Source organism: Mus pahari, chromosome 2 (genome assembly GCF_900095145.1).
Source record: "Mus pahari chromosome 2, PAHARI_EIJ_v1.1, whole genome shotgun sequence".
Taxonomy (NCBI): domain Eukaryota; kingdom Metazoa; phylum Chordata; class Mammalia; order Rodentia; family Muridae; genus Mus; species Mus pahari.
Window position 1 is genome coordinate 101,578,513 of NC_034591.1, and position 26,683 is coordinate 101,605,195.

General features: G+C 55.1%; 1 protein-coding gene across 2 annotated transcripts; it reads right to left on the reverse strand.

Moving 5' to 3' along the window:
- Window positions 1–6,830: 6,830 nt before the first annotated feature.
- On the reverse strand, window positions 6,831–23,693 carry LOC110316287 (cytochrome P450 26B1). Of its 2 annotated transcripts, none has more exons than XM_029535391.1 (6): window positions 21,817–21,947; window positions 19,076–19,300; window positions 11,758–12,033; window positions 11,386–11,541; window positions 10,396–10,680; window positions 6,831–10,037 (listed from the first exon to the last, which is right to left on the reverse strand). In XM_029535391.1, the coding sequence occupies exons 1-6, from the start codon at window positions 21,874–21,876 to the stop codon at window positions 9,645–9,647; spliced, it is 1,395 nt and encodes a 464-aa protein (XP_029391251.1). In that variant the 5' UTR covers window positions 21,877–21,947; the 3' UTR covers window positions 6,831–9,644. The 2 variants fall into 2 exon arrangements, with proteins under 2 accessions (XP_029391251.1, XP_029391250.1); XM_029535390.1 differs by lacking the exon at window positions 21,817–21,947 and adding an exon at window positions 22,637–23,693 and having other exon boundaries at window positions 7,337–10,037.
- Between the last annotated feature and the right edge of the window lie 2,990 nt (window positions 23,694–26,683).

The following is a 26,683-nucleotide window of genomic DNA, read 5'->3' on the forward strand; positions in this document are numbered from 1 at the left end:
TGACCTTCTCCAGTGCTCACCTAAAACTAGTCCAGTGTCCAGGCGACCAGGCAACTGTTGGAGGAAGGCAGCCAGCCGTCTTCCCCATCAGGCTTTCTCATGACCCTTGGTCTTCCTTCCACTCTAATTCCTGGTCCCTTCGGGTCCTTCTGTGACGCTCCAGCAGCCCTTTCTCTGCAGGGTCCCTATGGCTCCAGAGCACTCAACCTGGTCATGTGATTTATCTGCTCCACAGGAAGGACAGGTTGCTTTGGGGGGTGGGGGGTAGGTGGGGGCTACTCTGAACCCTTTCTTGTAGAGACCTCCATTCTACCATCTCCCTCTTAAATGCTCTCCTCCCTTTAAGCCCCAGCCTTTCTATGTGGCCTGCAATTCTTCTTCCCTTGGCAAAGACGATTCCAAGGTGGCTGCTGATAGGTTGTGGAAGGGGACTTGGGGCTAGTGCACCCTGCCATGAGTTCCAGTGAAAGGCGAGCGTCCTTGGAAGGAGGGAGGAAGCTAGGAAGCTGCTGGGCTGAGCCTGCCCTGTCCTGCTCCTAGGGTCCCTCTGAGTTAAAACCTAGCTCTAGCTTGACCTTTGGCAAGGACCTCTCACCTAGTGTGTTGGGAGGTTAGTGGAGCATGGTGGGGGAGGGGAGGGGCTAGGGAGAGGTATCAGGCTACTGGGGCAGCCAGGGCAGGCCACCCTTAGTGCCACCCCTTCCCAGCACTTTCACTGTGGGTCCACTGCCTGTCAGTCAGTGACTGAGTCACAGACGCTCTGGGCTAGGAGCTGTCTGCCAGAAGCTTGACTCACTAGGGATGACTGGTTTGGCTGGCCCGTGCCTTCCTTTCCCTGTCACAACATGCCAAGGGTCTGCCGGAGCTCCCTCTTAGAACACCCCTCTCCTAGAAGTACCCCTTCCTGAAGCATTCTTCTCTTGGAGCACCCCCTTGGGGTACCCCTCTCCTAAGAGCACCACCTCCTCCTGGAGCACCCCCCCCCCGGAGCACCCACTCCTGGAGCACCCTTCTCCTGGAGCATCTTCATCCTGGACAGTTCCTCTCTCACATACGCCGCACCTTGGCTTCAGACTGTGACAACCCATCCCATGACGAGCTTCTTCCTGTCTATCCCAGTCCAACAGGAGCCAGTGTGTGCGAGGCCTGTGCAGTCAGAGAGAGAATTTGTCCTCTCACAGTTGCCTGCATGGGCAAGCAGTCCCCCAATCCATGCAGCACCCCAGCCTCTCCGACTCATCAGGACGACAGAAGCTACACTGTCGTCTGGTAATGATTCAAAGAGGTGTTTTCTCAACACCCCACTCAGTACCACCATTGGCCCCAAGGTGACATTTTTTTTTATTAACAAACAGCACATACTTTCAGGCTAAGGACATAAATGCCCATCTGTGAGCCTATGAGTGAGGCCTGGGGTCAGGAGACTGAAAAGCAGATGCTGAGCCTCATTCTCCAGGGTAGGCATCACCCTGTCCCTCAGAGGTGAGGCCTTCAACCATGGGAGTGGCACTAAGAGCCACTGCGATCACTTCCCGGCCCCAGCCTTCCCACACCCTGTTGCCATCACTTCTAAGCACTGCTCAAAGCCGGCCTGGAGTCAACCCTGACCCCCAGGTCTTTTGTCAAGCCTCCCCACCCTACATTCATGCTGCCAGTCGGCCCCTCGGGACACACCTTATGCTTAGTCCTTTGGTTGCAGCCCACACATGCCCTGACTTTTCTCTGCACTCACCTCGCCCCTCCCAGCCTCCCAGGCACAGCTCCTGGCTTGCCCTGCTAAGGTGCTGCAAGAGGTAAGATCACCCCTGGCCCAGGGGCCACCAAAAAGTCTGAGCAAGGAATGCTGGCACTGGCCCTGTGCCTGCTGCTCAAAGCCCCTTCCTGGATACTCTTCTCTGCTGCTCATCCTCCAGGAAGGTCAGGGTAAAGGTCATGCCCAGAGGCTTCCTCCCAAACAGGCCCACGAGCAGCCACTGCAGGGAGAGGTTTCCCACTCCTACCCCACCCCCATTCTTTCCAACCCCCAGACAATGAGTCCACAATCAAGGGGTCCACCTTCCGGATGAGGGGTCCTGGATATGTTACCTAGCACTCAGAGCCAGCTGTGAAAGGGGACCTTAATGCTTCGGGAAATGAAGAATAAAAAAATGATCCCAAAGACTTTTTAGTGACATAGCTCCACCCACAACATGCTGGCCATGCCGGGACCAAGCTGAAGTTGAATCCTTGGGATCTGTATTTTAAAAGATTTAGAATCCCCGGAGCTGGGAGCCAGAGCTGGGAGGGTTCTGGTGCTCGATAGCCAGCCCTCCCATCCGTCTACTTGTGGAGTTCTGGACCAGTGAGAGACCTCATCTCAAAAAGCAAGGTCCCCACTAGAGAAATGGCTCAGCCTTTAAGAGGTCCTGCTGCTTTCCCAGGGGGGATGAAGTTTGGTTCCCAGCACCCACTGCAAGGGGCTAACAATGGCATGAAACTCTAGCTTCAAGGGATATGATCTTTTCCAGCCTCCATTGGTATCTCCACACATATGTACACACACACACACACACACACACACACACACACACACACACACACCAAAAAAAAAGTGAGTCAAGCATGAAGGTCTTTAGCCTCAGCAGTCTGAAGCAAAGGGAGATAGGTGGCTGTGAGTTCAAGGCCAGCCTGGTCTGCAGAGCAAGTTCCAGGTCAGCCAGGGGTAGAAAGGGAAACCCTGTCTTCAAAATAAAAAATAAGGTGGATGCTTCCTAGGAACCACACGTGAGACTGACCTGTGACCTCCACAGGTGCACACATCTGCACACATGTGCAGATACACACATGCACACTATCTCTCACATTCTACTGTTAGGGCCCAAACCTGCTGAATCTCCTCAGAACCTCTTTGGGGGTGGGGGCTGTGGAAGCCAGAAACTCACTCCTCCAGGCTGGAACAACCACAAAGCAAGGCCTCCCGGAGCCACTCTGGATCGGAGGCCCAGACCCCATGTTCTCCAAGGCTGCCTGGGCCAGACTCAGTCCCAGGCTCCAGTCCAAGGCTAACATTTACTATCTCTCAGCAATGGCACTGCCCTGATATTGGCCATCCTAGGGGGTACTGTTATTAGGACAGGAGCTCTGTGTGGCCCTGGGCCTGATGCCAACCAGGCCTTGGAGATGGCAGAGCCGGGGGATGCCTGTGGGGTAGGTCACTCTCTGAGGACCGTGAAAGCTGTCACTCTCTAAAAGCTGCCTGCCAACCACAGCATCTGCGCAGGGCATCAGGCAGAGTCAGGTTCTCACAGAGACACGGCTCCAGGCCAGATTGCTCATTCTTTCTCTTTGCTTTTTTAAGCTTTGTATGTGTGTGCATGCATGTGTGCATGTGCTTGTGATGCAACCAGCCTATGGTCACACATGTATGAAGATAAATGTAGGCCTGGGGCATGGTGTTTGTTCCAGCTTCTTCAAGCATGGAGCCTGCTGTAATTTAAAAGGAAACACAAAGACAATAGCCACACTGCATTGCTGGATCCAGAGGAGGTGCTGTCACCATGGGAGCCTTGTGTGTGAACTGTGGCCTTGATCTTTACACCGTCTTACACACCTTGGGTGAATCCTTAGGAATATACATCATTTCACATAATGGAAGTCAGCGAGATGGCTCAGTTGGTAAAGAGACTTGCCACCAAGTCTCCTGACTGAGTGTCCCCCACCCCAGGGGCCCACATGGTGGAAGAAAAGAAGTGACTGCAAATTGTCCTCTGACTCTCATGTGTACACTTGAAAAATACAGATTAAATAAATTTTAAAATCACACATATGTGTGTGCATATTAAAGCTTCAATTCCCCAGAACCACCAAAAATACCATCATATATGTTACATATGTATGCAAATGCATATGTCTGTATGTGTGCCTCCTATTTCACATCCGGTCTCTACGGTTCAGCCTTCTCCTTGGGCTCCTCCACTCTGCTCTCCCCACACCAGTATGAGCCGCTCACAGCGCTGCTATAGAGTTTCAAACAGAATTCTAAGGAAGCTGGGCAGAGCCCTGGGCCCCAGAGTGCATGCCTGTGCAGTTCCTCCCCTGGGGTGTGAGAGGGACTCTGAGACTGAATCCATGGGGACCATATGTTCTCAGCAACGTAAGAGGAAGTAAGGACCCTAACCTGTTAATTTAGGTTGAGCGTATTTCTGGGAGAAGGGAAGAAGGAAGGTGGGAGGGAAGACAGGCAAGCAGGAAGTACTCCGGCATAACCAGAGATCTCTAGGCCAGAGACAGGCTCAGGAGAGACACCTCTGTTAGCCCACAGGAAGCAACTGCCTTGATGGAGTGCTATGTGATAAGTCAGGAGGTGGCCTTTAGGACCAAGAACTTGAATCATGCCACTGACCTGCTCTGGCCTCTACTTCAGGCTGTCTGTACTGCCAAATGTCCCTGCTCTGGGGCACCAATTGAAAGAAGTCAGATATCTAGCCGGGGGTTGGTACATGATTCAAAGTGAGCCAACTAGGGTCCTTGCTCAAGTGGGGGTAGAGAGCCTGAGGCCTTCTGAGGGTATCACCTCATAGTGAGATCCCCAGTATACACTCCAGGACCACCAGTCACCACCTGCCCTACTTATCTCACCAAGCCAGGGTCCCAGAGCAAGATATTTTGAGAAGGAAGGGCCTAGAAAACCTAGTCAGATCAATCAAGAAGAGCTCTTATGGGTGCAGGCTAGGACTCCAACTTTCCAAACTACCCTTATTCCCTCCCAGGTTAGACAGCACCGTGTCCCCACAGCCAGAATGAAGGGCTAGGAGGCCCAGGAGACAGCTGAGCTAGTGCAAGGTGGACTGGGGACAGATCAGCCTCTTCTGGGGTACATGGGGTTGGAGGGGAGAGAGCCATGGGAAGAAAGGTCCCAGGCTGCTCATCACTGTCCCATGACCAGAGCCTAGAGCCTCAGCCAGGAATGAAGCCTGCTTTTGCTGTCACCTCCTCCATCTCTCTCCTACCCTTTCCCCTCTCCCCCCTCCCTCCTTTCGTCCCTGCCCACTCCCTCTACTCCCTCCCCTGATCTGCACCTTCCCTTTCTCTGTCTCCCTCCTTCCCTCCCAACCTTCAGGCATAGCTGGCTGCCTCTCACAGCTCACCCTGCTGGCCCTGAGGTCCTGGGCAGCCAAGCCCAGCCAAGGCCAAGGCAATTTTGGGAAAGTGCTGGGAGATGTCTGAATGTGGGTCCTCTAAGTTCTCTCCAAACCCCTGTTTGTCTGTCCAGTGTCTGTGTGTTCCTTTCAGGCCTGGGGAGCTCAGGCTACAGCTGGCTGGGGGAAAGGGGGAGAGAGCAGCTAGTGTCATTGTCCCCTCCCCACCACCACCAGCCCAGCACCATGTGGAAGCCGCAGGGAATGAGCTGATGAGGGGGACCAGCTCCCCATCTGGCTCCCTGCCAGCACAAGGCAGGGGGTCAGGCCAAGGGTAGCCCTGGGGCTGCACTGCAGCTCCATTTGCTGTCACAGGGATGGATGGAACTCACACCCAGACAGACCATGACCTCCCTGGAAAGGTTCCCAAGACATCCTGCACTGCTGCAACTGCTGGCTGGACCTGGGCCAGCCCAAGAGAGCTACGGTGAGTATTGGCCACCACAGGGCACCTGTCTTCAGCCCTTCTCTCTGTTTCCCTGTGACCTTAGGAAGGTCACTGCCACTGCAGGATTCTGCTTTTATGGAGGAAAAAAAGATTCCCCCTGCCCACTTTCCACTCTGAGGAAGGTAGAAGGTTGGGGTGAGCAGATCCAGGGATGGGAGGTGAGGAGAACGCATTCACCATACAGAAGAATAGATGCTCAGGGTCTGTAACTCTCCTGCCCTAGTGCCACTATCAGCTGCCTGGGTGGCCAGTTTCTGTGCTCCAGGCTGGACAAACAAAGCCCTGTGTCCCAGTGTGCCTGGGCCAGGGTGCTCTGGGCAGAGCCATTGGGAGAAAGAACTGAGGTGACCATACAGTGACTTTTGTCAGGTGAGCCTGGCAATGGCCACCCCAGGATTTGAGACTCCAGCTGTGCTTCCTGGCTCCTGGTCACCCTCCCCACCCCATGGCTCCCACAGCCCTATCCCTCGAACCGTCATGGACATTGCTTGTCCCCATCCTGTAGTCCTGTCTTCCCACAATCTCCACCCCAGACCTCCTGGACAGTCAGGCTATGGATGGAGTGGTTTGGGAAATGGGACATTTCAGCTACCAGCGGGGCTTGCAGACCTCTGTAGCTGGTGGCACACTGGCCCCTATGGTGGACCATCCTGGGCTCAAGACTCACAAGAATGGAACCTGGTTTGTTTTGTTTGGTGTGTTTCCCAAGCACATGCCCAGGGCTTTGACAGCATGGGAGGAGGTGCTAAGAACACCTGGCAGAGAAGCTGGGGTCTGGGCATGTACATGATCCCATGACACCCATGAAACAGATTTGGAGGATCACTCGCCCAGGCAAAAGGCAGAGCTCAGAATGGGGAGCCCACCCCTACACCTCCCGTGGCTGTTTATGTCAGCCATCATAGCTCAAACTGATGAATAAACCTTCAAGCTGTGGGTCATTGGGTCCGGTGCAAAGACCTGGCATATCTGGTCACAGTCACACTTGACAGGGGTGTGGCCTCCCTGTAGCCTATTCCCTCGTCAGGCCCTGGACCATGTCACAGCTTGTTCCTTGCGTAGGAATGTGAAGAGGAACTCGACAACACATCCCAGAGCTTTCTCACAGGATGGTCTAGGCATTGCTGATGGGAATATGGAGAGCCCCAAGAGCCCTCTAACGAGTCTGAAGGGCGAGAGACCAGACAGCCAACAGAGACAAGGGTGAGTCCCCACAGTTTATTACGGAAGCCAATAAAAGAGCCACATTGAGTATTTCACAAAATGCATGGCATTCATTGTTGTAATATGCAACATGGAATATTATATACACATCAAAACCACACGACAGCCAAAACACACACACAGCACCAGCTCATACCAAAACGAGACACACAAGTGCTTTCTCAATATTAAAACAACTGTGATAAAAGCATATTAATATTTTGAACCATGTTTACAATAAAGAACAATTCATATTTTACTAAATAACAAATATTTAACAGCAAAAACTTTATACTAAATATCTATTTTGAATTATAACAAAAATAGTACTTATAATAGTTTATAAAGACAGACACAAAATTATAACATTTATGAAAAAAAAGTTTTGTGTATAAAATAATAGAAATCTGGGCGGGATCAAAATGGCTGCCCAGACTGTACACGCCAGCGCCTAACTTTGAAAGTGCTTCAATCCGCAAGCCCGTGGCAGGAATTTTTGTGGGGTTTGTTTTTTTAAATGTCAAGTTACAATAGTTAAGAATGTGAGACTACATCACCCATTAATGCTACCACAACGAGACACACGAACACGGAACAGACACATCTACAGAGGTGAGACGGGTGTCACACCGCAGGTGCCGAGGCGAGGTCCCTTTTCCTGTTACCTCTGAGACCCATCCAGGCAGACCATCTTTTCTTCCTCCCACCCTCACAGGGATCCCCCTCAGCTTTTCCTTCACACCTCCTCGCTGGCCTCCTGAAAGGGAAGGCCTCTGACACCTGGAGGGGCACCCCCAGTGCCCATCCCTCACCAGGACCAGAGTCACATGCCACATCGTCAGTCTGAAGCAGATGGCTGCAGGCAGGCAGGGTTAGCGTGCAGGAAGATGAGCCTCCCGGGCACTGTTCTGTGGGGTGTGGGCAGCATGCACCTTTTTCATAAACTTTGCTGAGTCTTTACACAGTCTGGCCTGTTTCAGAACAGGGAAAGGGAGCTAAGGGCTTACAGCTATTTTTGACTCCACTATAATTTTGCTGGTATTCTAATGCTGTAGTTCTGGTTCTGTCAGAAAAAAATGCAGACCAGTGAAACACAGGGAAATGTGGCTCATAGGATGTTCTGTGTGGCTGGTGAGATATGGCTGGCCCTTGTGACAGTGGCCATCCAGGGTCAGATCGATGCCGACTGTCATTCTGTGTCTCTGTTTTCTGGAGAAAAAGAGCCACTGCCTTAGTAACAGGCAAGAGCCATGGATGGAAAAGCGAAAGCAAAGAGGAATCTTAAAAACAGACAAAACTGCCTAGAGACACACCAGAGTCCCAAACCCTTCTCAGGAAGGTCCCACATGGCCAACCCTCAAAAGGCCAGAGGCAGGAGTCCCTTATCTTCCACCCAGTCATCTTCCACACCCCCACTGGCCTTTCTGCAACTGAACCACTTCTAACAAATCACATATGCCCTGTCCTCATCATTCTCATCTTCCTCCTTTCCTTCTCCATTGCTTTCTAGCTACAGCCTCCCCTGCAGCTTCTCCGGACCCCACAGGGCCTGAGGGAGCTCAGAGAGAGGGCTCTCTCTCTCCACCTTACCTCTCTGCTTTCTTCTCTACCCCAAACCCTGAGCTGGGCTTAGCAGACAGTGGCATGGGGTGGGAGTGGTTATGGGGTGGGGGACTCTTCCAAGAGCAAAGGGACAGAGAGCTAAGGAAGGGAAGACAGAAGTCCCTTCAGAAGAACCCGTATCCTTATTCATCCTCACCAGGGGAGTGGCTGGCACTGGGACAGGCAGTGAGTGAACAGGAAGTGGTGGCTCCTAGACCCACATGCCCAGGGTTTTGACAGCCTGGGAGGATGTACTAAGTACACCTGGCAGAGATGCTGGGTGTCTGACTCTGAGGTTAAACTACATCTTTTGCCTAGAGCCCAGCAGGGATGTTAACCCTCTACCAAAGAACTGGGTTAGACCAGACACTGTCTCCTTGCCTCACCGAAGCCCTGGAAAGGACAGAGGCCGGCAGGTGTGTGCATGTGGTGGTGGTGGCGGTGTGTAGGTGTTGGGGAGGGTGCTCCAGACCTTAGTCTAGCCAAGGTCAATGAATAAATATGGGACAGGGGCAAGGGTGGGCAGCTGGGAGCCCAGCTATTGCCAGAAGCCACCCGGCTCAGTTGGTCCCATGGGGGGAGGAATGCCGGTGTCCCTGCCCAGGGCCACCAAGGAAGATGCTGAGGATTAAGCCCATAGGCTCCTGTACCCCCAAGGTCAGAAGAGAGGACAAATAGCAGCGATAGGTAATTTCCAATGTCCAAACTGGTTAGGCTGGGATGGGCCCCTCAAGGCTGGTGGCAGCTCCTGCCCTGCCTAGGTGAGAATCCTCAGAACACTGTTCTGGGCACCATTTGAGCAGTGACAGAAGGAGGGATGTGGAGGGTGTCAAAGAGTGCTCCAAGAGGCCCCCTCTTTTCCTCCCTTCTGCCTTCAGAGTCACCTGACCACCAACAAAAAGACAAGGGGGCAAGGGAAGGAAGGGTTCAGATGTCATAAGCATATACTGCAGCTCAACTGACCAGCACTAACACTGTCATGGGCACACAGTCCTGGCTCTCCCAGGAGCTAAGCTAGGTGGCAGTGGAGATCCAAGAGAGTGGGAGTCAGGAGGGGGCGGGGCCCTTTTGTCTTTGGGGAGGTTCTGCCAGGGAAGAGGCCAGAGAACAACATAGGGGGGCTGCTGGCCTCCCACCCAGCCCCTCCCCACCCCACAGGTTTCTATCTCTGTCCCCCACCCCTGCTGCTGGGCTGGGTTGAGACCAGAGTGAGGCTACACCGTAGCACTCAACATGGCCTCTGTCTCGGGCAGAATCTCATTCTGGTTGGAGTCCAGACCAAAGAACTTGACGCTGAGGCCATCCACGGGGTGCAAGACGGGGACCAGAGTGATTCGAGGGAAGGTCCGGGTGGCCAGCTCGAACCGGCTGGTGCTGGCCAGCTCCACTGCCAGCACCTTCAGGAACAGCTTGGCCAAGTGCTTGCCCAGGCAGGTCCGCACGCCACCGCCAAACGGGAGGTAATGGAAGCGGCCATCCTTATCTTCACTGCGTGCCTGGCTGAAGCGGTCCGGGTCAAACACATTCACATCCTTGAACACGGGCGCTGTGTCGTGAGTGTCTCGGATGCTATACATGACACTCCAGCCCTTGGGGATCTGGAAACCCTGGAGGAAGAGCGGACAGAGAGAGTAGGGTGGTAAGAGCCGGAAGAGGCCCACTTACCTGTCCGAATTCTCATATGCACAAGGCTTGTCCCTAACCAAAGTCACTCCCCCAGAATGCTAGATCAAGTCTCCATATCTATAGATCACAGGAGCATCCTGTCTGGCACACAGGTTGGCTTCATTCAGCTCTGCATTTGGGGTGAAGTCTCTCCCTCAGGACTGAAAGCTATTAGAATCAGGCACTGTTCCCTAACCCCTCACCTTACTGAGACACACCCCCCCCCATGACTGTCTTTTCCCACCGTCAAGCCAAAGCCCCAGCCACCCCACTGCCACCAGCACTGGAGTCCAGCCTCACATCCAGTTCGAAGGTCTGCAGCACAGTGCGGTAGCCGCCCGAGACCGGTGTGAAGAGTCTCATGACCTCCTTGATGACGCAGTCCAGGTAGCGCAGGCTGCTGAGCGTGTCCAGGCGCAGGGTACCCTCACAGGGGCAGCCACCACCATGCAGCAGGCCCTGGGCCCTCAGTTCCTCCCTCAGCTTCTCCAGCACAGCGGGGTGTTTTAGCAGTTGCATGATCAAGGATGTGCTTGCACTGGCCGTTGTGGCGTAGGCTGCGAAGATCAGCTCCAGGGTTCCATCCTGCATGTTAGGAAGACAGGCATTCTGGACCCTTTGCAGCAGTCACTCAGGATGACCTTTGCTTTCCCCAGAGCCCTACCTCCTGGCTGCTAACCCTGTTGCTCTGAGCCTTACTCTCACAAGGCTCATGGAGGTCACAGCCTGGTCCCTAGCCTGGGTGGAAACACACTGCTGTGACTCAGGGCAGAAGTATAAGCCTGTTGGCTCCCGAGCTTAAGGTCACTTCTTGCTCAGTGCTGGACTCCTGGCCAGCACCAGCAGGCCTACTTAATGCAGTGAGCTCATGGAAGACAAAGGATACAGTCAGATGCTCAGCACTGTGTGTGTGTGTGTGTGTGTGTGTGTGCGCGCGCGCGCACACACACGCATGTGTGTTGATATTAGGTATTGCCCCCAGTTTCTTTCTCCATCACCAGAAGAGGGAATGCCTTTTAGGTGGGCAGGTGGACAGGCAAGATCTGGAGGTAGCATAAAGCAGTTCCAGGATGACCTAAGAGGGGACTGCAATGAGACCCAGAGGTCCCCTCCACCACCCAAGGCCTGGATACTTGCTAATGAAGTCCCAGTAAGTAACTTCTCCCCAGCTTCCTGGGGAGGTTTGCAGATACCAGGTAAGGGGGTCAGAATGTTAGGATGAACAAGCCTAGAAAGGGCATATGGCAGAGAAAGGGTGTTCCATGGTGGAGCATGGCACTGCCCACCGACCTTCAGCTCCTGCATGGTCATCTCTTTGCCATGTTCCTTGCTGCTCTCAATGAGAATGTCCAGGGCGTCCGAGTAGTCTTTGCCCTGGGTACACTGCAGCTTCTCACGGATAGCCTTCTCTAGGCCCTTCTGAAGGATCTGCCGAGCTTGGATGCCCTAGGAGAAAGTGTGGACCATCAGCTTGGCTCGAAGGCAGGGCTCACGCTAAGCCCCTGGACCACAACAAAGGCTCCAGACCCACCCTGTTGTCTCCTCTGCTCTCACTGACCCATGCCAATGCCCTGTGCTCCCTCCCAGCCTCATCCGGTAGTGCATTTCCCTCCCAAAGGCAGTCCTACGTCCTCCCATTCCACGCACGCACAGGGTACTCACCCTCCGGTAGCCACTGAAGGGCAGGTCCACTGGCAGAGAGAAGACATTCTCCACAAACTGCTGGTATACCTCAAAGAGGTGGCCCAGGTCCTCCTCAGGGATGCTGAAGCCTAGCAGCACCCGCACGGCCATGCGGAAGGTAAGTCGCTGGGCCTCCTGATATACATTGATGGCCTCAGGCTGGCTGCTCCAGGCTCGAAGTGTGTCCTGGATCACCAGTTGGATCTTGGGCAGGTAGCTCTCCAGTGCCTCATGGCTGAAGATCTTGGAGAAGACCTGAAGGACCCAGAGGCAAGTGGTAAGGGACCCATCCTCACATGCTTCCTGGTGGTGGCTTCAACCCAGCTCCCCTGTGCAGTTCCCTGTACTGAGCCCTCAGTTTACTGCCTGTGTTTGTAAAGGGTGGGAGGCTCTCCCAGCCTAGGGACCCTATAGGGGCTAGGGTGGGGTCACACAAAGGAGTCTGCACTTCTGTTGAGGGGACTTTCTGCCAAGTCCCAAGACCTCGGGAGGAAGTTTCAGGAGAAGTGGGATGTGAGTGTCTGGTCACAGCACATGTAGGAAAGAAGCACGTGGCTCTCCACTGCTTCATGGGCGAGCAGGCAAGAGAACCTACTGCTAGACAGAAAGCAGGATTTGCTAGGGACCCAAACGGTCATCAGTCCCCATGTAATGACAATTGAGTGGAGACTCTAGGAAGTGCAGAGGCTGTAGCATTCAAACATCTACTGTATGGCCAGGCCTCTAGACAATAGCTTGATACCCCTAGCAGATCACAGGGACAGAAGACCCTTTAATTCTGAGCATCTTCTAAGACCATCAAGGCTCCCTGATCCCACCCCCTGGACTTGCACTCATCCTCCTGATTGGCTGGGCAGTGCCCTGCCTCCATCCAAACACGGCATGTTTTCCACACAGTTATCCTCTGGCTAAGAGAGGAGTCTACATATATCCCCAGACACAAGTCCAGAGCAGGAGGTTCCCCCCAGAGCTGGGAAGAGAGGGAGAGGGGAGGGGAGGATGCCCACCAGCCCATACAAAACCACACAAGCACACTGCCCTCCCGCCTGCCCCCCAAACGCAACCACCACGTAAATGTGAGAATTTCCCCTGCAGTCAGCTCATGGAGGAAAAGGTAACATTTTCCTGGCCTGTGCCCTGCATGGCTAATGGGAGGGCTGGTTTGCAGAAATAACAGTGCTGGCCCTTCAGTGGCCCAGGCTTTTTGCACAATAGCACTTTCATTCCCCAATTCCCAGTGGGTAGAGGGAGGGGAGGGAGGCCAGTGAGGGGCAGAAGACCGTACTGCCCGGACCAGTCTCACTGCCAAGGAACAGCCTGGAGGAACAAGGGTGACAGGAGGTCCTCTAGGTCACCCATGCTTGCCCATTTTAGGGGGCCTGGGGAATTTCTTGATGGGGGGGGCTTCAACAGTCAAAGGGTTATAGAGGAAGACTGTATTGGGTGCCTGAGCCCTTGTCCTGGCGTTCTCAGGACCAGGTTCATCCTTTGGCCAAGGGGCCTCGGTGAGGGAGCAAGAGTGGGCCCTCACCCCTAGGAGTCCGATCAGAGACTGGCCAACAGGGGGGGTCTAGAGAACAGAGCTTTGGAGTGGAGTCACCAGGAAACACCGTGGGGAGGCGGGAGGGTAACTCATGTGAACAAACACCGGAGAAGCTGGCTATGGTGTAGGAGAGGATAGTGACACCACACTGACTGAGGACCAGCAAGCTCCTGGAAGTGGCACAGGGTAGGAAATGGCCCAGGGGAAATCTGGACTCAAGGATGGGGTATGCAGGAGGGACAGGGAGATGCCACTGTCACCAGGGCCAGCCAAAACCAAGCAAGCCTTCTGGATACAGCAAGAACATGGCAAGAAAGGTCTGATTGGATGCCCAGGAGCCTAACTTATAATAAAGGATTTGTCACCAGCTCAGTGTATGTCCATGATCAGGATACTTTACCACAAGGCCTCAGTTTCTTAATCCATAAGATGGTGAGACCTACCCAAGGAACCTCTGGGATATTTCCAAGATCCACAGCATCTACTTCTACTTCCCCCAAGATGAAACCCTTCTGGGCAGCACAGTCCCTCGACATTTGAGCCCTCTGGAGACAGCCTGACACCCGTACTCATACCTCACCATGGCCCTGGGGGCCTGGAACAGGATACCCCCAAAGGCTGACAAAAGGGAGCATCCTGAGAAGAGGAAACTAGGATCCTGGACAAAGCCCTCGTGCCCCTTAGGTTCCGATCCCTGCGCCCTCTAGCGATAGCTAACTGAATCACTTCTCTGACCGGAGGGGCCCATGAAGGCTGAGATAACCTAGAAAGACAAGGGATGCAAGAACAGGGTGGGGGATGGGGGGTTAGCAAGGAACTCTACAGCAAGGTGTCTAAACTTGCCACGAAATGGGAAAAGGTCCTGAGAAAAACCAGGAAGCATGGACACTGTCCTCCTGGGGCCCCAAGAAGAGGAGTAACCCTGGGCTCTTGTCTAGACCATCCTCTGACTTGTGGCTGCTCCTGCTGGCCTGTTCCCCCATTGGTTTTTACGGGGAGTCCATCTAAATATTTCCCTTTTCCACCCAGATATTCCCCACTTCTCCTTGGAGGTTCTCCTTTTCCCCACTTCCAAAAGGTGGGGAAAGCGCAGGCATGAAAAGACCAGGCAAAGGCCAGCAGCAGGCACTCCAGTGAGGGACCTTTGATGAGAGTCACTAAGTCGGTGGCCCTGCCTCTGCTTCAGTGCCTTTAGAGACACAGAGGCCTCCCAGGCTCTGGGAAGGTGCCGAGTCTGCATCTCTGGGTGTGTGCCCAGCTAACAAGGCGGGCAGTCCAGAAACCACCAGTCACCAGGAGAACAGGCAGAGGTGCCTGCCAGGGCGGGGAGAGGCCTGAGCCTCATCAGCTTGTTGGATATGATGCTTCTGGCCACCGGGGTCAGGCCTGGGGCACAGAGGAAGATGACTGGGAGTGGCTCAGTGTGAAGAAGGCTCTGGCCCAGGAGCATTGGCCCCGACCACAGGCAACACGGTGGCCAGGCTGTTTTCTCTTCCATGGGGTCTTCCCTGGGAATTCCCATAATGAAGCCAAGAATGCCACAAAAAGGCCCATGGGGACCAGCCAGGCCCCGACAGAGCACGGCAGATCGAGCCACAGGTATGGACTTTGCAAGGGATGGGTCCAGGGAGAGCAAGAACAGAGTGAGGGGGGGTCCTGAAGACCCTAAAACACTCACCTCAGCATACCCATAGAATCACAGAAGGCAGAGGGGAGGATGGGCTCTGTTTTAAATATGTCCTTGGAGAACACTCCCAGACCCCCTCCCCCAGTCTTCCCAATATCACAGTTACCTACATTTTCTGTCTCTAGCCATGCGAGTAGAACTTGATTGCGTAGGGTCTGGAGTGCTCACCTGGGCTCCTCAAAGCCTAAATCCCCTATAATTGTTCTTACAGATGCCTCCTCTCTCAGACAGACTTCCTCTCAACTCTAATCTGCTGTCTCTGGGATGGGAGGTCCCCTTGTAAAGCCCCACAGCTCCCACAGGAGTAGTGCCGGCCCGATCAGCCTGGAGTTGAGGATAGATGGGCAAATTGGTGGGCTGTCACAGCAAAGGGCAGGGCCTCAGAGGGAGCCCACTGCCCAGCCAGTGACTCAGCTGAGGAGGAATGGAAGTTGCTGCCCAGGAGGGGTGGGGGCCAGGCAGGCCACCCAGCCAAGCCACCGGAGCCTCAGCCTGGGGAGTGGAAAGAATAACAGAAGGCAGGCAGCGGTCTGCATAGGGGTGACGCCAAGGTGTGTTCTTTATATGCCAGTAAGGAGGAGGACTAAGGAGGGAGTCATTCTCCAGCTGCCTGCAATGCCACCTGGCTTCCCCTTCCCCTTGGGCTGCGTTCACTCATCATTTCTGGTCAGACAGGGTGGGACAAAGCACCCAAGCCTTTCCCTACCTGCATATGCCACCTCCCTTGTGTGTACCATGCTATCTAAACTCTTCTACATACCCCAACTAAAGTACTAGAAGGGTAGGGAGCAACTGGCTGCCCATCTGCTTACCATCTTCCAACCACAAAACCCCTTTGGAAAGCTGAGAGCCACGTGGGAAAAGACTCTCCGAGCCATAGGGTAGGGTGACTGTCTACACCCTGTGGCAGGGTGCTCAAGCCCCTGCCTCACACCAGTCTTTTGGGCCAGGGGAGTCCAGGATGGCTACAATGACTGGCATTAGGGCTCAGGGCCAGAAAAGACAGCCTCTGCTGTCCCCACCAAGGCCACATTTCTCTTCCAAATCTGGCAGGGGGGGCAGCAGAAGGACCAAGGAGACACCAGAGTTCTGGATCCCTCTCCACCTCGGGAGGAGAACACCACAAGGAGGGAATACAGAAAGTAGAAGCTTCTACACTCACCCTGTCTGTTACCCAGTACAAGGGCAAGCAGTGGGAGGCGCCTGCCTGCACTCAGACACCCTGGCAGCTGGCCTGGGATTCCTCCCCCACTGACCTTCAAAGAGATCCACTCCTGCCCCCTGCCCTCTCTTGCAGGACCCACAGTAACTTCTGAGTGAAGAACTTCACCTATTAGGACAAAGGCTTGTTCCCCTGGCTGTCGGGCTATGCTACCCACCTGCCCATGGACCCTGAATTAGCTTGGAGCTTCAGCCCTGAGCCAAGCCTAGATCCCTGTGATCATGTCTATGGCTATAGCCTGTGTAATGAGCTAGAGGCACCCAAAGCCCAGTAGAGTGGGGCTGGCCTCCCCCAAGATTTTATTTCCATGGACCACTCTGGGCTCTGCTCACCTGCTGGGCTGAAATCCTACTCTGGGGTCTTCCCTCTCCAGGGCAATCTTAGGACCCTGTTTGGCACACTGAAGTTGCCAGTCTCTCAGTGCTAAGAGAGAGCATACAAAAAGCTTCGAACAAAAGCAGGGAGAAAAGAAGCCTGGAGAGCAGAGGCTTCCAGAAGTAGGAATTTCTGTTTGTCTCTTACTCCTTGTCTCCACCTTCTCCACCAGACTCCTCCCACCCCCCTGGGCAGCAGGCCAGCTATTCCATACCATACAATCTGTCAGATAGGAGCCTCTGCCCGGGTTGGGAGGGGTTCCAAAGAAGGAGACAAGGAGCGAGTCTGAGGCCTGGCTTTCACAGGTGATTCAACCCGAGTGGAGTTCTCCAAGCAGCCCCAGCTCGCCCTAGACCACCAGGGCAGCCAGGGCCAACATGTGGAGCACATGCGGCGCGATGGCTGTGAGGAACCCTCTCCCCACACATCTGGTTAGACCTCCCAGAGAAGGGGTGGTCACCCACTCCAATGGAAACAGTGACTCCTAGTTCTCAGCCAGCCGTGCCCTGCACACCTGCCCCCCCCCCCCCCCGCTTCCTGCACGTTCATCCTAACCAGGCTGGGGCGTGGCCCTCCATGCAGTGTGAGTGCAAAAGCCTCACCCTGGCCAGAAGATGCCTTGCGGGTTTTCATCCTCAAGATCGACCCAGCTCTTCAGGGCAACATGGACATTCATGACCATGGCCCCTGGGTACTCAATTCTTGTCATTCCTCTGAGTTCCTATTTCCTGAGGTCAAGGATCAAGCTTCCTGCTTCTTAGCACCCATAGAATTCAGTAAACTCAGGATCGTGGATCCTCAGAATGTTCCTACTCATGTGACCACCACACAGCAAGCACACACACAGCCCTCTGGGTTTCATGATCTGGCTGGATCAGTATGTGCTAGCCTTTGACCACTCTCCAACTCTAAGAGCAAGAAGACCAGGAGCTCAGAATACTGCAGAGTCCTAGTGTCTGGTGACCCATCTCATCTGAGCTGTGTTCCCTATCTGCTCCCCTAGGACTCATCCTCCTTCCTGGTTAAGCTTTCTCCCTCTGAGCACCTTTCCCTTACCCCAACTTCCTGCAGCCCCAGCAGGCAGGACTTAGGTGACCGCAGGTTGAGTGATGACTTTGCTGGTTCAAGTCTCACTCTGAGATCCCTCTGCATCCTGCCTCTGGATGACATTGAGGAAGCAGTCAGTGGCTTGGAGCTAGGTTCCCTGAAGGTCTCAGCTCCAGGCAAGGAAGCTTTGAGGGAGCCTCAGAGACTGAGAAGCCACTATCCCCCAGCCCCTCCCCCATGTGCCAGCAAGCTGCATTAACTGCTTCCAGCATCCAGTCAGGCCTTCGGAGCGAGCCTTTCTGTAGAAATTTTGGGAGACCCGTACACCCTCCTTTGGTTTTTTTTTTTTTCCTCCCTCTCGTGCTTTCCTAAGAGAACGACCCTTACAGAGCGGTTCGGTTCGGAGAACAGGAAACCCCAGGCAGCTCCAGTGAGCACTCCCACTGCTCCCCAGTCACCCAGACATCACGGTCCCCGCGGTCTCCTCTCTTCCCTATTTCTTGTTCCACCGCTCCTCCCCGAGGCCAGAGGCCCCCTTTTCTTCTTTTTAGGTTCCAAACCTGAGGGAGTCCTCTGACCCAATGGAAAAAACAGAGTGAAGGAGCCTTACAGCCTCCTTCTGGCGGCTTCCAGCCCAAGGCCGGCGCCCCGCCCGCCGCCGGCAGGCTCAGCCTTCGGGTTACTGCAGTTCAAACAGCACGTGCCGCCCGCGCTCCCAGCCCAGCGGTGGCGGCGGCGCAGCTGGAGGGGGCGGGGAGGCGTGCTGCGTGCGCGCTGACTCGCCTGCTGCGAGTCTTTGCTCTAGCTCGGGAAATCCACCGGATAAACACCCACTTTCTCTTCCTCTTTCTGGAGAGTGGGTGCGCTTTGAACCTCAGCGCACCTAGACTTTGCGCCCACCCCTTGCCCTTTCCCCACCGGATTGCACTCCTGCCAAAGCAGGGGTCCCAAGGCCACCCAACTTATTCCCTTGGCTAGCCTGGAAGACCGCTGCCCATAGGGTGTCTTCAGTCCAGCAACACACGACAGCCTCGCCTTCCATGCAACCTGTAGCTGCTAGGCCAGGTTTGGTTTTCAGCGCGATCATTCTTTGGGCGGAAGCTTTGAGAAAAAGCTGGTGGGGAGTCCGGGGTGGAACAACCGCCCGCCCCGCCCCCTTCTTTTCCAGTAGAGTGTTGCACTGAGCAATGGCATCCGTCACTGCAGACCCCACACGTACAGGCTTTGTCCAGACCATCCGCAGGCAGGCCGTATTACCCCTAGTGGTGTCCACCGCGCAGTGGGCTAGCCAGAAGGTGCATCAGAGTGGATCAAGAAGAGGCCCAAGCAGAGTCCGGATTCAGGCTGGAAATCCTCTACGCAGGGGAGCTCAGATATCTGTGCCCCTTACAGCAGGCAGTTAATCCTAAATTCGAGCTCTTACCTTGCGCTTGTTGCGGTGAATGTCGCCAATGGAATTGGCCACCGTGTTGGGACCCAGCAGTACGCGTGCGCTCCGCGGCCACTCGGTGCTCACTAGCTGGTGTTCGCCCAGTAGGATCTTGCGCACATTCTCCGCACCGGTCACACGAATCAGCGGCCGCCCCAGTAAGTGTGTCTTGAAAACGTTGCCATACTTCTCCCGGCGCGACGACTGGAAGCCGGAACCCTGTGGGAACCACACCAGAAGCCTCTCAGGGCTCACTGAGGACCTGTAGGGAACTTGCATCTTGGCCCACACTAAGCACCGGCTACCCGGTTTCTGTCACCCAACACCCAACACACACACACACACACACACACACACACACACACACACTTACAGGTTTTATTTTTCGCGGCGTGCATTAGGACTGGGAAGTGGGGCCTAGAGGGTAATAAATAATGCGGGAGGATGGAGATGCAGGGGCACCCACGGAAGGCTGCGTTTAGTAATGACTTTCTGGGGGGCGTGTATCCCCGACGGCTGAACCTGAAGCTGGAGCCTGCTCCCCCACCCCTGCGCAGCGGAGCCTCTCGGAATAAATATTTCCAGGCTCCAGGCCACGGGCTGGCGAGACCCCGCGGGGTGGCCGCAGGCCAAAGATTATTTATAGCGGCGAGTTGTGCGTGCCCGGAGGCTGTCCCCAGAGATGGGGGTTGGAGTTTCCTCTCTGCTCCGGTGTGGCCCTTCGTGGGCTCCGCAGGGTGGAGTCTTGGGCCCAGAGCCACAACTCTCCTGAAGCATTTGTCCAGGGAATAACTGGGACGGACTTTCGTCTCCGCCCTTAAATTTGGAACTGGAGCACCGGGAAGGTGCTTCTGAGGGGCGGCGGGATGTGGCGCGGTGACCCGCACAGGTAATCGGATCGCGGGCCCTCGGCCGAGCTCTGAGCTCCACGGCCAGAGGCCTGCGGTGCCGGAAACCTTCGTCGCACTCGCCACCCGGCCCGCCTTAACCCTTCTCCTGCCAGGACGCACTGGGTGCAACGGAGCAGGGAACCACCTGTCCAGTCTCTCCAGCCAGCCAGGAGGACTGTGGCAAGGGATCCCGCCTTGGCGTCCTGGTCTCCTAGGAACACGTTGGCTCCCTCTACCCGGAGACGGGAGGCCCCCTTTTCAGGGTTGCCCTCCCCCTCACTTTCCTTTCTCTCGGGGAAACTATATACTCCAGTTAGAAGTGAACACGCCCCAGATGCGAAAAGTGGCTACAGAACCCAGATTCTTAATGGCTTTTCCACATGCTTCTGGGCCCGGCGCGCGACAGGGAACAAGCCGGGAACCCCTGCGCCGCCTGGAGGGGCCGATTTGGGGACGCCTCCATCCAGACGCCAGCTTAGACGGCGCCGGCCCCTTTAAGAGAAGTCGGGGCGGAGGTGGGGTGCGGCTGAGGGGGGCGCGGAGCGGGGTTCCCGTCCTCGTCTGCCTTGCAGTCTCCCTCGCTCCGTCTCACTCGGTCTCTCCTCTCCCGTCTTTTCCTCTGTTTTTCTTTTCTTTCGACACAAAAGTTGGGTTGTGAATTTTCCGAGGTCGCCGCCGCCTTGCCCCCACCCCCGCCTCTGATCTGCCTAACTATAATTAAAGTGCGTTTTTTGTGGCTTTAATAAAGAGTTATTTGTCCGCCGTTTCCACGGCCTTCACAAAGAGGACTTTCATAGGGGCGGCCGTTCGGGCCGCGAGTCCAATTTATACAAAAATGTATTTTTAGCCCTGGGCTCTGTTTAGATGGTGCTTAGTGGAAACCGAGAGCCCTTGGAGGTCCCCCGTAAAATCTGATAAATTACTCCGAAGAAAACACCGGATTCGGAGGGTTCGCTTTTAACCCCTTCAGCACCCGCTGTCCGTCCTCCCGAGGGATTTGACTCCCAGGGACGCGGATGCCCAGGCGAAAAGCGCCTCTCCAACTTTTGTGCTGGCTGCACCACACCCGCAAGGGGCCTTGTGTGAGATTGAGAAAAATGGCAAGGGACACGGGGGAGGGGCAGGAGAGGAAACAGGATGAGAATGAGGGTTCGGAGGATTTTACTTAAACAGGCGGGAAACGCGGCCACTTGGGCTATTTTATTTTCTAAATTCTCAGCTAAAGCCTGGACCACCGCCAAAGTTAACCCTTTAAATGTGAAGACAAGAAAAAAGAAAGAAAGGAAGGAAGGAAAGAAAAAAAGAAAGAGAAAAGGCAGGCAAAAGAGATCTTGTCTCTAAAGAAACATCCGATTGGTTGAAGGGAACCCCACCCGATTAGGCAAGCAACCCCCCCCCCCAAAGATGGTCCAATTGTGAGACATGGAAAGATCCAGGGGAACCTCTCAAGCCCCTCCATCCGGCTTCTCTCCTGTCACTCAGTCCCCCGACGGGGCGCGGTGGTGTGTGTGTGTGTGTGTGTGTGTGTGTGTGTGTGTGCTCACGCGCACGGACTGCACGCGTCTATTAATTTCAAGCCAAGCTTTCGCACGTCTAAACTCATTGGTCTGCGCGCACACGCGCGCGCTCACCTTTCATTTCTCCTTTCGGGGGTCGGGATTGTGTGTGTCAGGATATCCAGGCTGCCTCTAAAGTCCATGAGCACCCGCCTGATAAACACACCTCCCGCAGTTACCCCAGAGGTGCACACACCCCCCCCAAACAACCTAGGGTGTATCAAATTGCAATAAGCGATTGTCTAGTGTTGGACGAGGTTAAATCCAGGTTAATCTGCCTGCTACCTACCTGGGTTTGGTCCTCAATGCGCTTGGCCCCAATTGTCACCAGAGTGGAGTTGTGAAGCATCCAGTAGCATGGGCACACTCTGGGTCTTTTGCATACTTCTCCTAGTTACCCTCTGCTAAACTGTCCCCACCCAATAAGCAAACAGACCCTTTCTCCCCCGAAAGCTGAGAGCCCTCCACTCTTCTTTCTCCTCTCCCACCACAACACAGAGACACAAATGCAGATACAGATGCGCGCGCGCGCGCGCACACACACACACACACACACACACACACACACACACACACCAGAGGAGGGGGAGAGAGAGGTGAGTAGCACCTCGTACTAGCCCAATTGTACCTGAGCCCAATTCACTGCAGAATGCTGCCCAGGTCTTAAATTGGGCCACTCAGGCTGCACAGGCCCTCTCCTCTTTTACCTCTCTGAGCCTAGGTAGATCCAAGATGCTAAAGTCTACTGGGGCTCAGAGACAGAGGTGAAAACTAAGCGACGCCCTCCAGATTCCCTCCCCAGCGCTCTCCGAGCACCCCTGTTTGGACGCCTGCAGCCCGGGAGCATCACACTCGGGAGCCCTCTCTGCTACCGACCCTGGTCAACATCCCTCTTACTAGCTCACCCGGCCTCGTTAACTAGCTCACAGGGCGCCGGAGGTCTCCGAGCCGCGCTGCAGGCGAGCTGGGGAAACCCAGGCGGCGCCGGCTGAGGCAAGGAAGGGGCGGGGCGGGGACCGGTGCTTCCGAGTGTCCGAGCTCTCGGCGCCCCCTGGCCGGACACCCGCGGCTAGCGGACTCCTGGAGCAGCTGGGCGAGAGCGCGCTTACCTGTAGCAACCAGTGACCAGTCTCTCCGATGAGCGGGAATCCCATAGAGCCCTTGGGGATGGGCAGCTTGCAGCTCTTGTCGCGGGTGGCAGCCCAGCGCAGCTGCCACAGCTGCTGCGACACCGCCAGCAGCAGCGTCACGGACACCAGGCACGCGGCGAGGGTGGCCAGCGCCGACACCAACTCCAAGCCTTCAAACAGCATGTTGGCGGCCGCTTGGGGGATTGGCTGTGCGGTCCGCGATGGGGGAGGGGAGGGCCGGACCAGAGTGACGGGGGAGGGGAGGCTGCGGCCGGGGGTCCTGGCACCCCTCGGAGAAACCCAGGAGATGGGGCCGAGGGGGAAGGGGCTGGAGGCTGCGAGGTGATCGAAGAGAGGGAGGAAAAAGATTGCCTGGAAGAAGAGAGAAGACACGAAGCGACTCGAGGTGTAACTTTGTTTGTTTGTTTGTTTGTCCCTTTTTGCGGGCTTAGGGCTGCTCTGGGGAGGTGAGATGGAGCTGAGTTAAGCTGGTGAGCTTGTTCTCCCTGCAACCATCACACAGGAAAAACTTTGGAAAACTTTATCGGGAATCTCTCGGAAGCCCCTATCCTGCTCAAAGCTAGGGGGGCAAAAAGAAGGGAAACCGAGATCTAGCGGAAAGTGCGATCAATTTATCAAAACTATTCCTCCAAGATTCCTAGGTACATAAAAAGAAGGAAAAAAATCGGAATTCAAAAATTCCAACGAACCCAGAAACTTTGGGGGCTTGGGAGAAGGCTCCCCAGATGAGGCGAGTGTAGAGGCTGGAGCGGCCGCGGCACTCGGAGGCGGGCAGACGGGCGCGTTGGCCCGAGCGCGAGTGCGGAGTCGGCGAGCCGCAGCGGGGAAGGGACGCAGCCGGCGACAGAGCCCCGGGCGGGCTCTGGGGCGGCGGCGGCGGGAGGGAGGGGTAAGGCGGGGTGGGGTTGGGGGAGGAGGTGGGAAAACCCGAGCCCGGCTATCTATCAATTAAGAAAAGGCAGTCTGTCCCGGGACGCAGTCTCTCGGCTCTGGAGTTGCTGTTAGGGAAAAGAAAAGAGATTGGGGGGGGGGGGGGGAAGAAAGAAAGAAAAGAAAGGCAAAAAGGGATGAAAGAAGGGAAAAGCAGGAGGCAGGACTTCAGGGCTGGTGGTTTGAAAAGCGTCTCTCAATCTGATTTGATCCAAGGCAAGGCGATGCGTGTGTTTATATAGAGGCGGGAGCAGCGCCGTGGGCGCGCGTCCAGCACCCCCCCTGGGCGCGCTCACAAAGCGGGAGGCGTGGTGAGAGGCCGGCCGGCTGCCGAGCGTGTGAGCTCCCGCCGGCCTCCCGCCCAGCCGCCCCGCCCGCCGCCCGCCGGGGACCCACTTGTAGGCGCCTCTGGATCAAACTCAGTTCACCTCGCGCCTTCTCTTCCTTCTCGCCCGCGTCTAGCCGAGTCCAGCACCTACAAACGGATGAGATGAGACACATGCCCGAGCGCGCATGCACACACTAATGCGCGCGCGCACATACATACACACACATACACACACGCACACGCGCGCGCGCGCACACACACCCACACACACACACCCACACACACACACACACAGAGAGGAGCGCACACGGTGCGCATCCTCTTGATGCTGGTTCGACTATAAAACTACTTTACTCCTGCTTTTTCTCCCTCCTGGATCCCCGTACTGGTTCCCCAGCTTTCTGCTGTTCTGCGTGGAAGACTGTCCCCCTCGATTGGGAGTTGCCAGAAGTCTCTACCCAGACTCCATCTCGCGGAATTCCGTGGGACCCGGCAGACTCGAAAGATACATGTTATTCCCTCTAGCCAGGGATCCGCATTCCTAAAATCTGCATCTTCAAACGTCTAGGTCCACATGTTTCTTACCATCCAGTGTCTGGAGGGTCTTCTGTGCCTGTGTGTGAGTCCCGGGCTACCAATGCTCTAACACTCCAGAGGACCTCAACACACACACACACACACACACACACACACACGTTAACAAGTCACTAGCCAGCATTATCTTAACTCCAGTGCTGGTCCGGGAAAGTGTCCAGCACCTGAGACACACGTGCAGTGGTCCTGTACCCGGAGACCGCGGGAGTCCTGTACACATGTTCTCAGATACGTTTGAATAAGTAAAATGCCAGTGAGCTCGACCACCTTCTCAGAGTTAGTCACAGAGAGTCCAGAGCCCCATCCTATGTGAGGTGTGATTGTGGCACCTGCTTGTGCTCTCGCCAGACGCTGGTGGAGAGAACTGAGCTTGAGAGTCTCTCCATAACCGTTTGTGTCTGCGCAGCCATGAATCCGCCGCCTGTTATATGGCCTCTCCTGAAAGCCCGGGACGGAGCTGTGCACAGCAGCCCCGATATTTGCCTGAGTAGCGCGTGGCTCTCCCTGTCCATTGCCTCGGGTTTTCCCCCAGACTTCTAGTTTTCTTGCTCCACTCCCACACTCCCGGAGCAAATTATAGTAATAATAAAAGTAAATCATCCTAGACCTCCCACCTGCAGTTTAGGGTGCTGAGCGTGTAAACTAATCATCCTTCCCTGCTAATAGTCCCCTGCATCCAGTATAGGATCTGCTTTAGAGCTCACTAGCAGAAAATGTGCGAGAGCGTCTAAGATGCGCCTCTACGTGCTGTCTCTCGCCCAGAGAGCGCGGCAACTGAAGTTGACTCGGCCAGCAGAGCTCTTTCAGCCCGGCTCTGGCTGCAAGCGCTGGGTCAGCTCCACGCTCACTCGCTGCCTTGGAACCCCACCTGGTGGTTAGTTTTATTACTACAGCCGCAGGGGATACTAGCTCAGCTTCCCACTCCTTAAATATCTTTTCCTAGCTGGGGACAAGCTCCAAAGAGACAGCCTGAAGACATTCTCAGGGGTTCAGTTTAAGAATCCTAAGGCTGTCCACCTCCACAGAACAGTCGGCATCGGGACACTAAGTCACATCAGAACCACTGTGGCCCCAGAAATAGAGAGCTGGGGAATGTTTGCTTGGGCGAATTTTACTTTACAGGACTACTTAGCAAGCAAGATCAGTGAGGCCAGTGCAATTCCAGTTCTTCTGGGACGATGGCAAAGTGTGACTTGGGAAGTTTTGGGGACCCTGATGTCTTGAAGTACCCTATGAATATGACCAGGTTACCAGTATTTCCAGGCAAAATATCCTTAAGGGAAGACCAATGCCGGGGCCATCTCTCTGTGGGCAGAGGGACATAGACACGGCCACATGAAGGTCTACTATGAGGTTGCATGAAAACAGTTACTGAAATCTACAAGGCCATACACACGAGATCCTTGTCCACAGCCAGGAAATGCTTCTTTCTAAGCAACCAAACTGAATCCACAGGACCTGCCCACTCTGGGGTCAAAAGTCCACACTTCCTTGTACTGTCTTCCTCCCCCCCCCACACACACACTTTGGCTTTGTGGCCTATTTTGCTCCCCCTGCCTGGACTTTCTTCCCACTCAAGTGTGGAGTGGGAGTTGGGAGGGAAAGGAGGGGATCCTAAGTCCTTACTGCTGAGCTGCCAAGGGCTGCTCTGGTGAATGTCCTGGGGGACGTACAGCCCCACTGCAACAGCTGCAGTGTGTCCTGGTGGGAAGTGTTTCTCTCCAAGTCCCCTTGCGTGCTTCGGGGGAGAGAGGCAGGAATGTATGCTGCAGCAGTACACAAGGCTTCTTGGAGGTGCTGCAGGTAGATCGGAAAGCTGCCTCTGACAAGAACTTGCTAAGAGGACACCAGCACAGAGGGAGGCCAAGAGCCACATGCCCAGGAGGGACAATCTGTCAGTGCCTGGGGGTAGACTTCTGATGGCGGCAGACACAGGCCTGGTCCACAGCCCATGCCGGGGAAACAAATTGTTGGCCAGATTAACCCTTAATCCTGGTCACTGGGACATACTGACTCTGACCCCAAGCTGAGTCTCTGTGCAAACAAGCATTCCCAGGTCCAGGTCCGGCTACAGAGCACATTTCCCTTACAAACTGCCCTTAAGCTAGGATTTAGCCCATAAGTCTCCTGGGGTAGGCTAGGGCTGTAGGTTA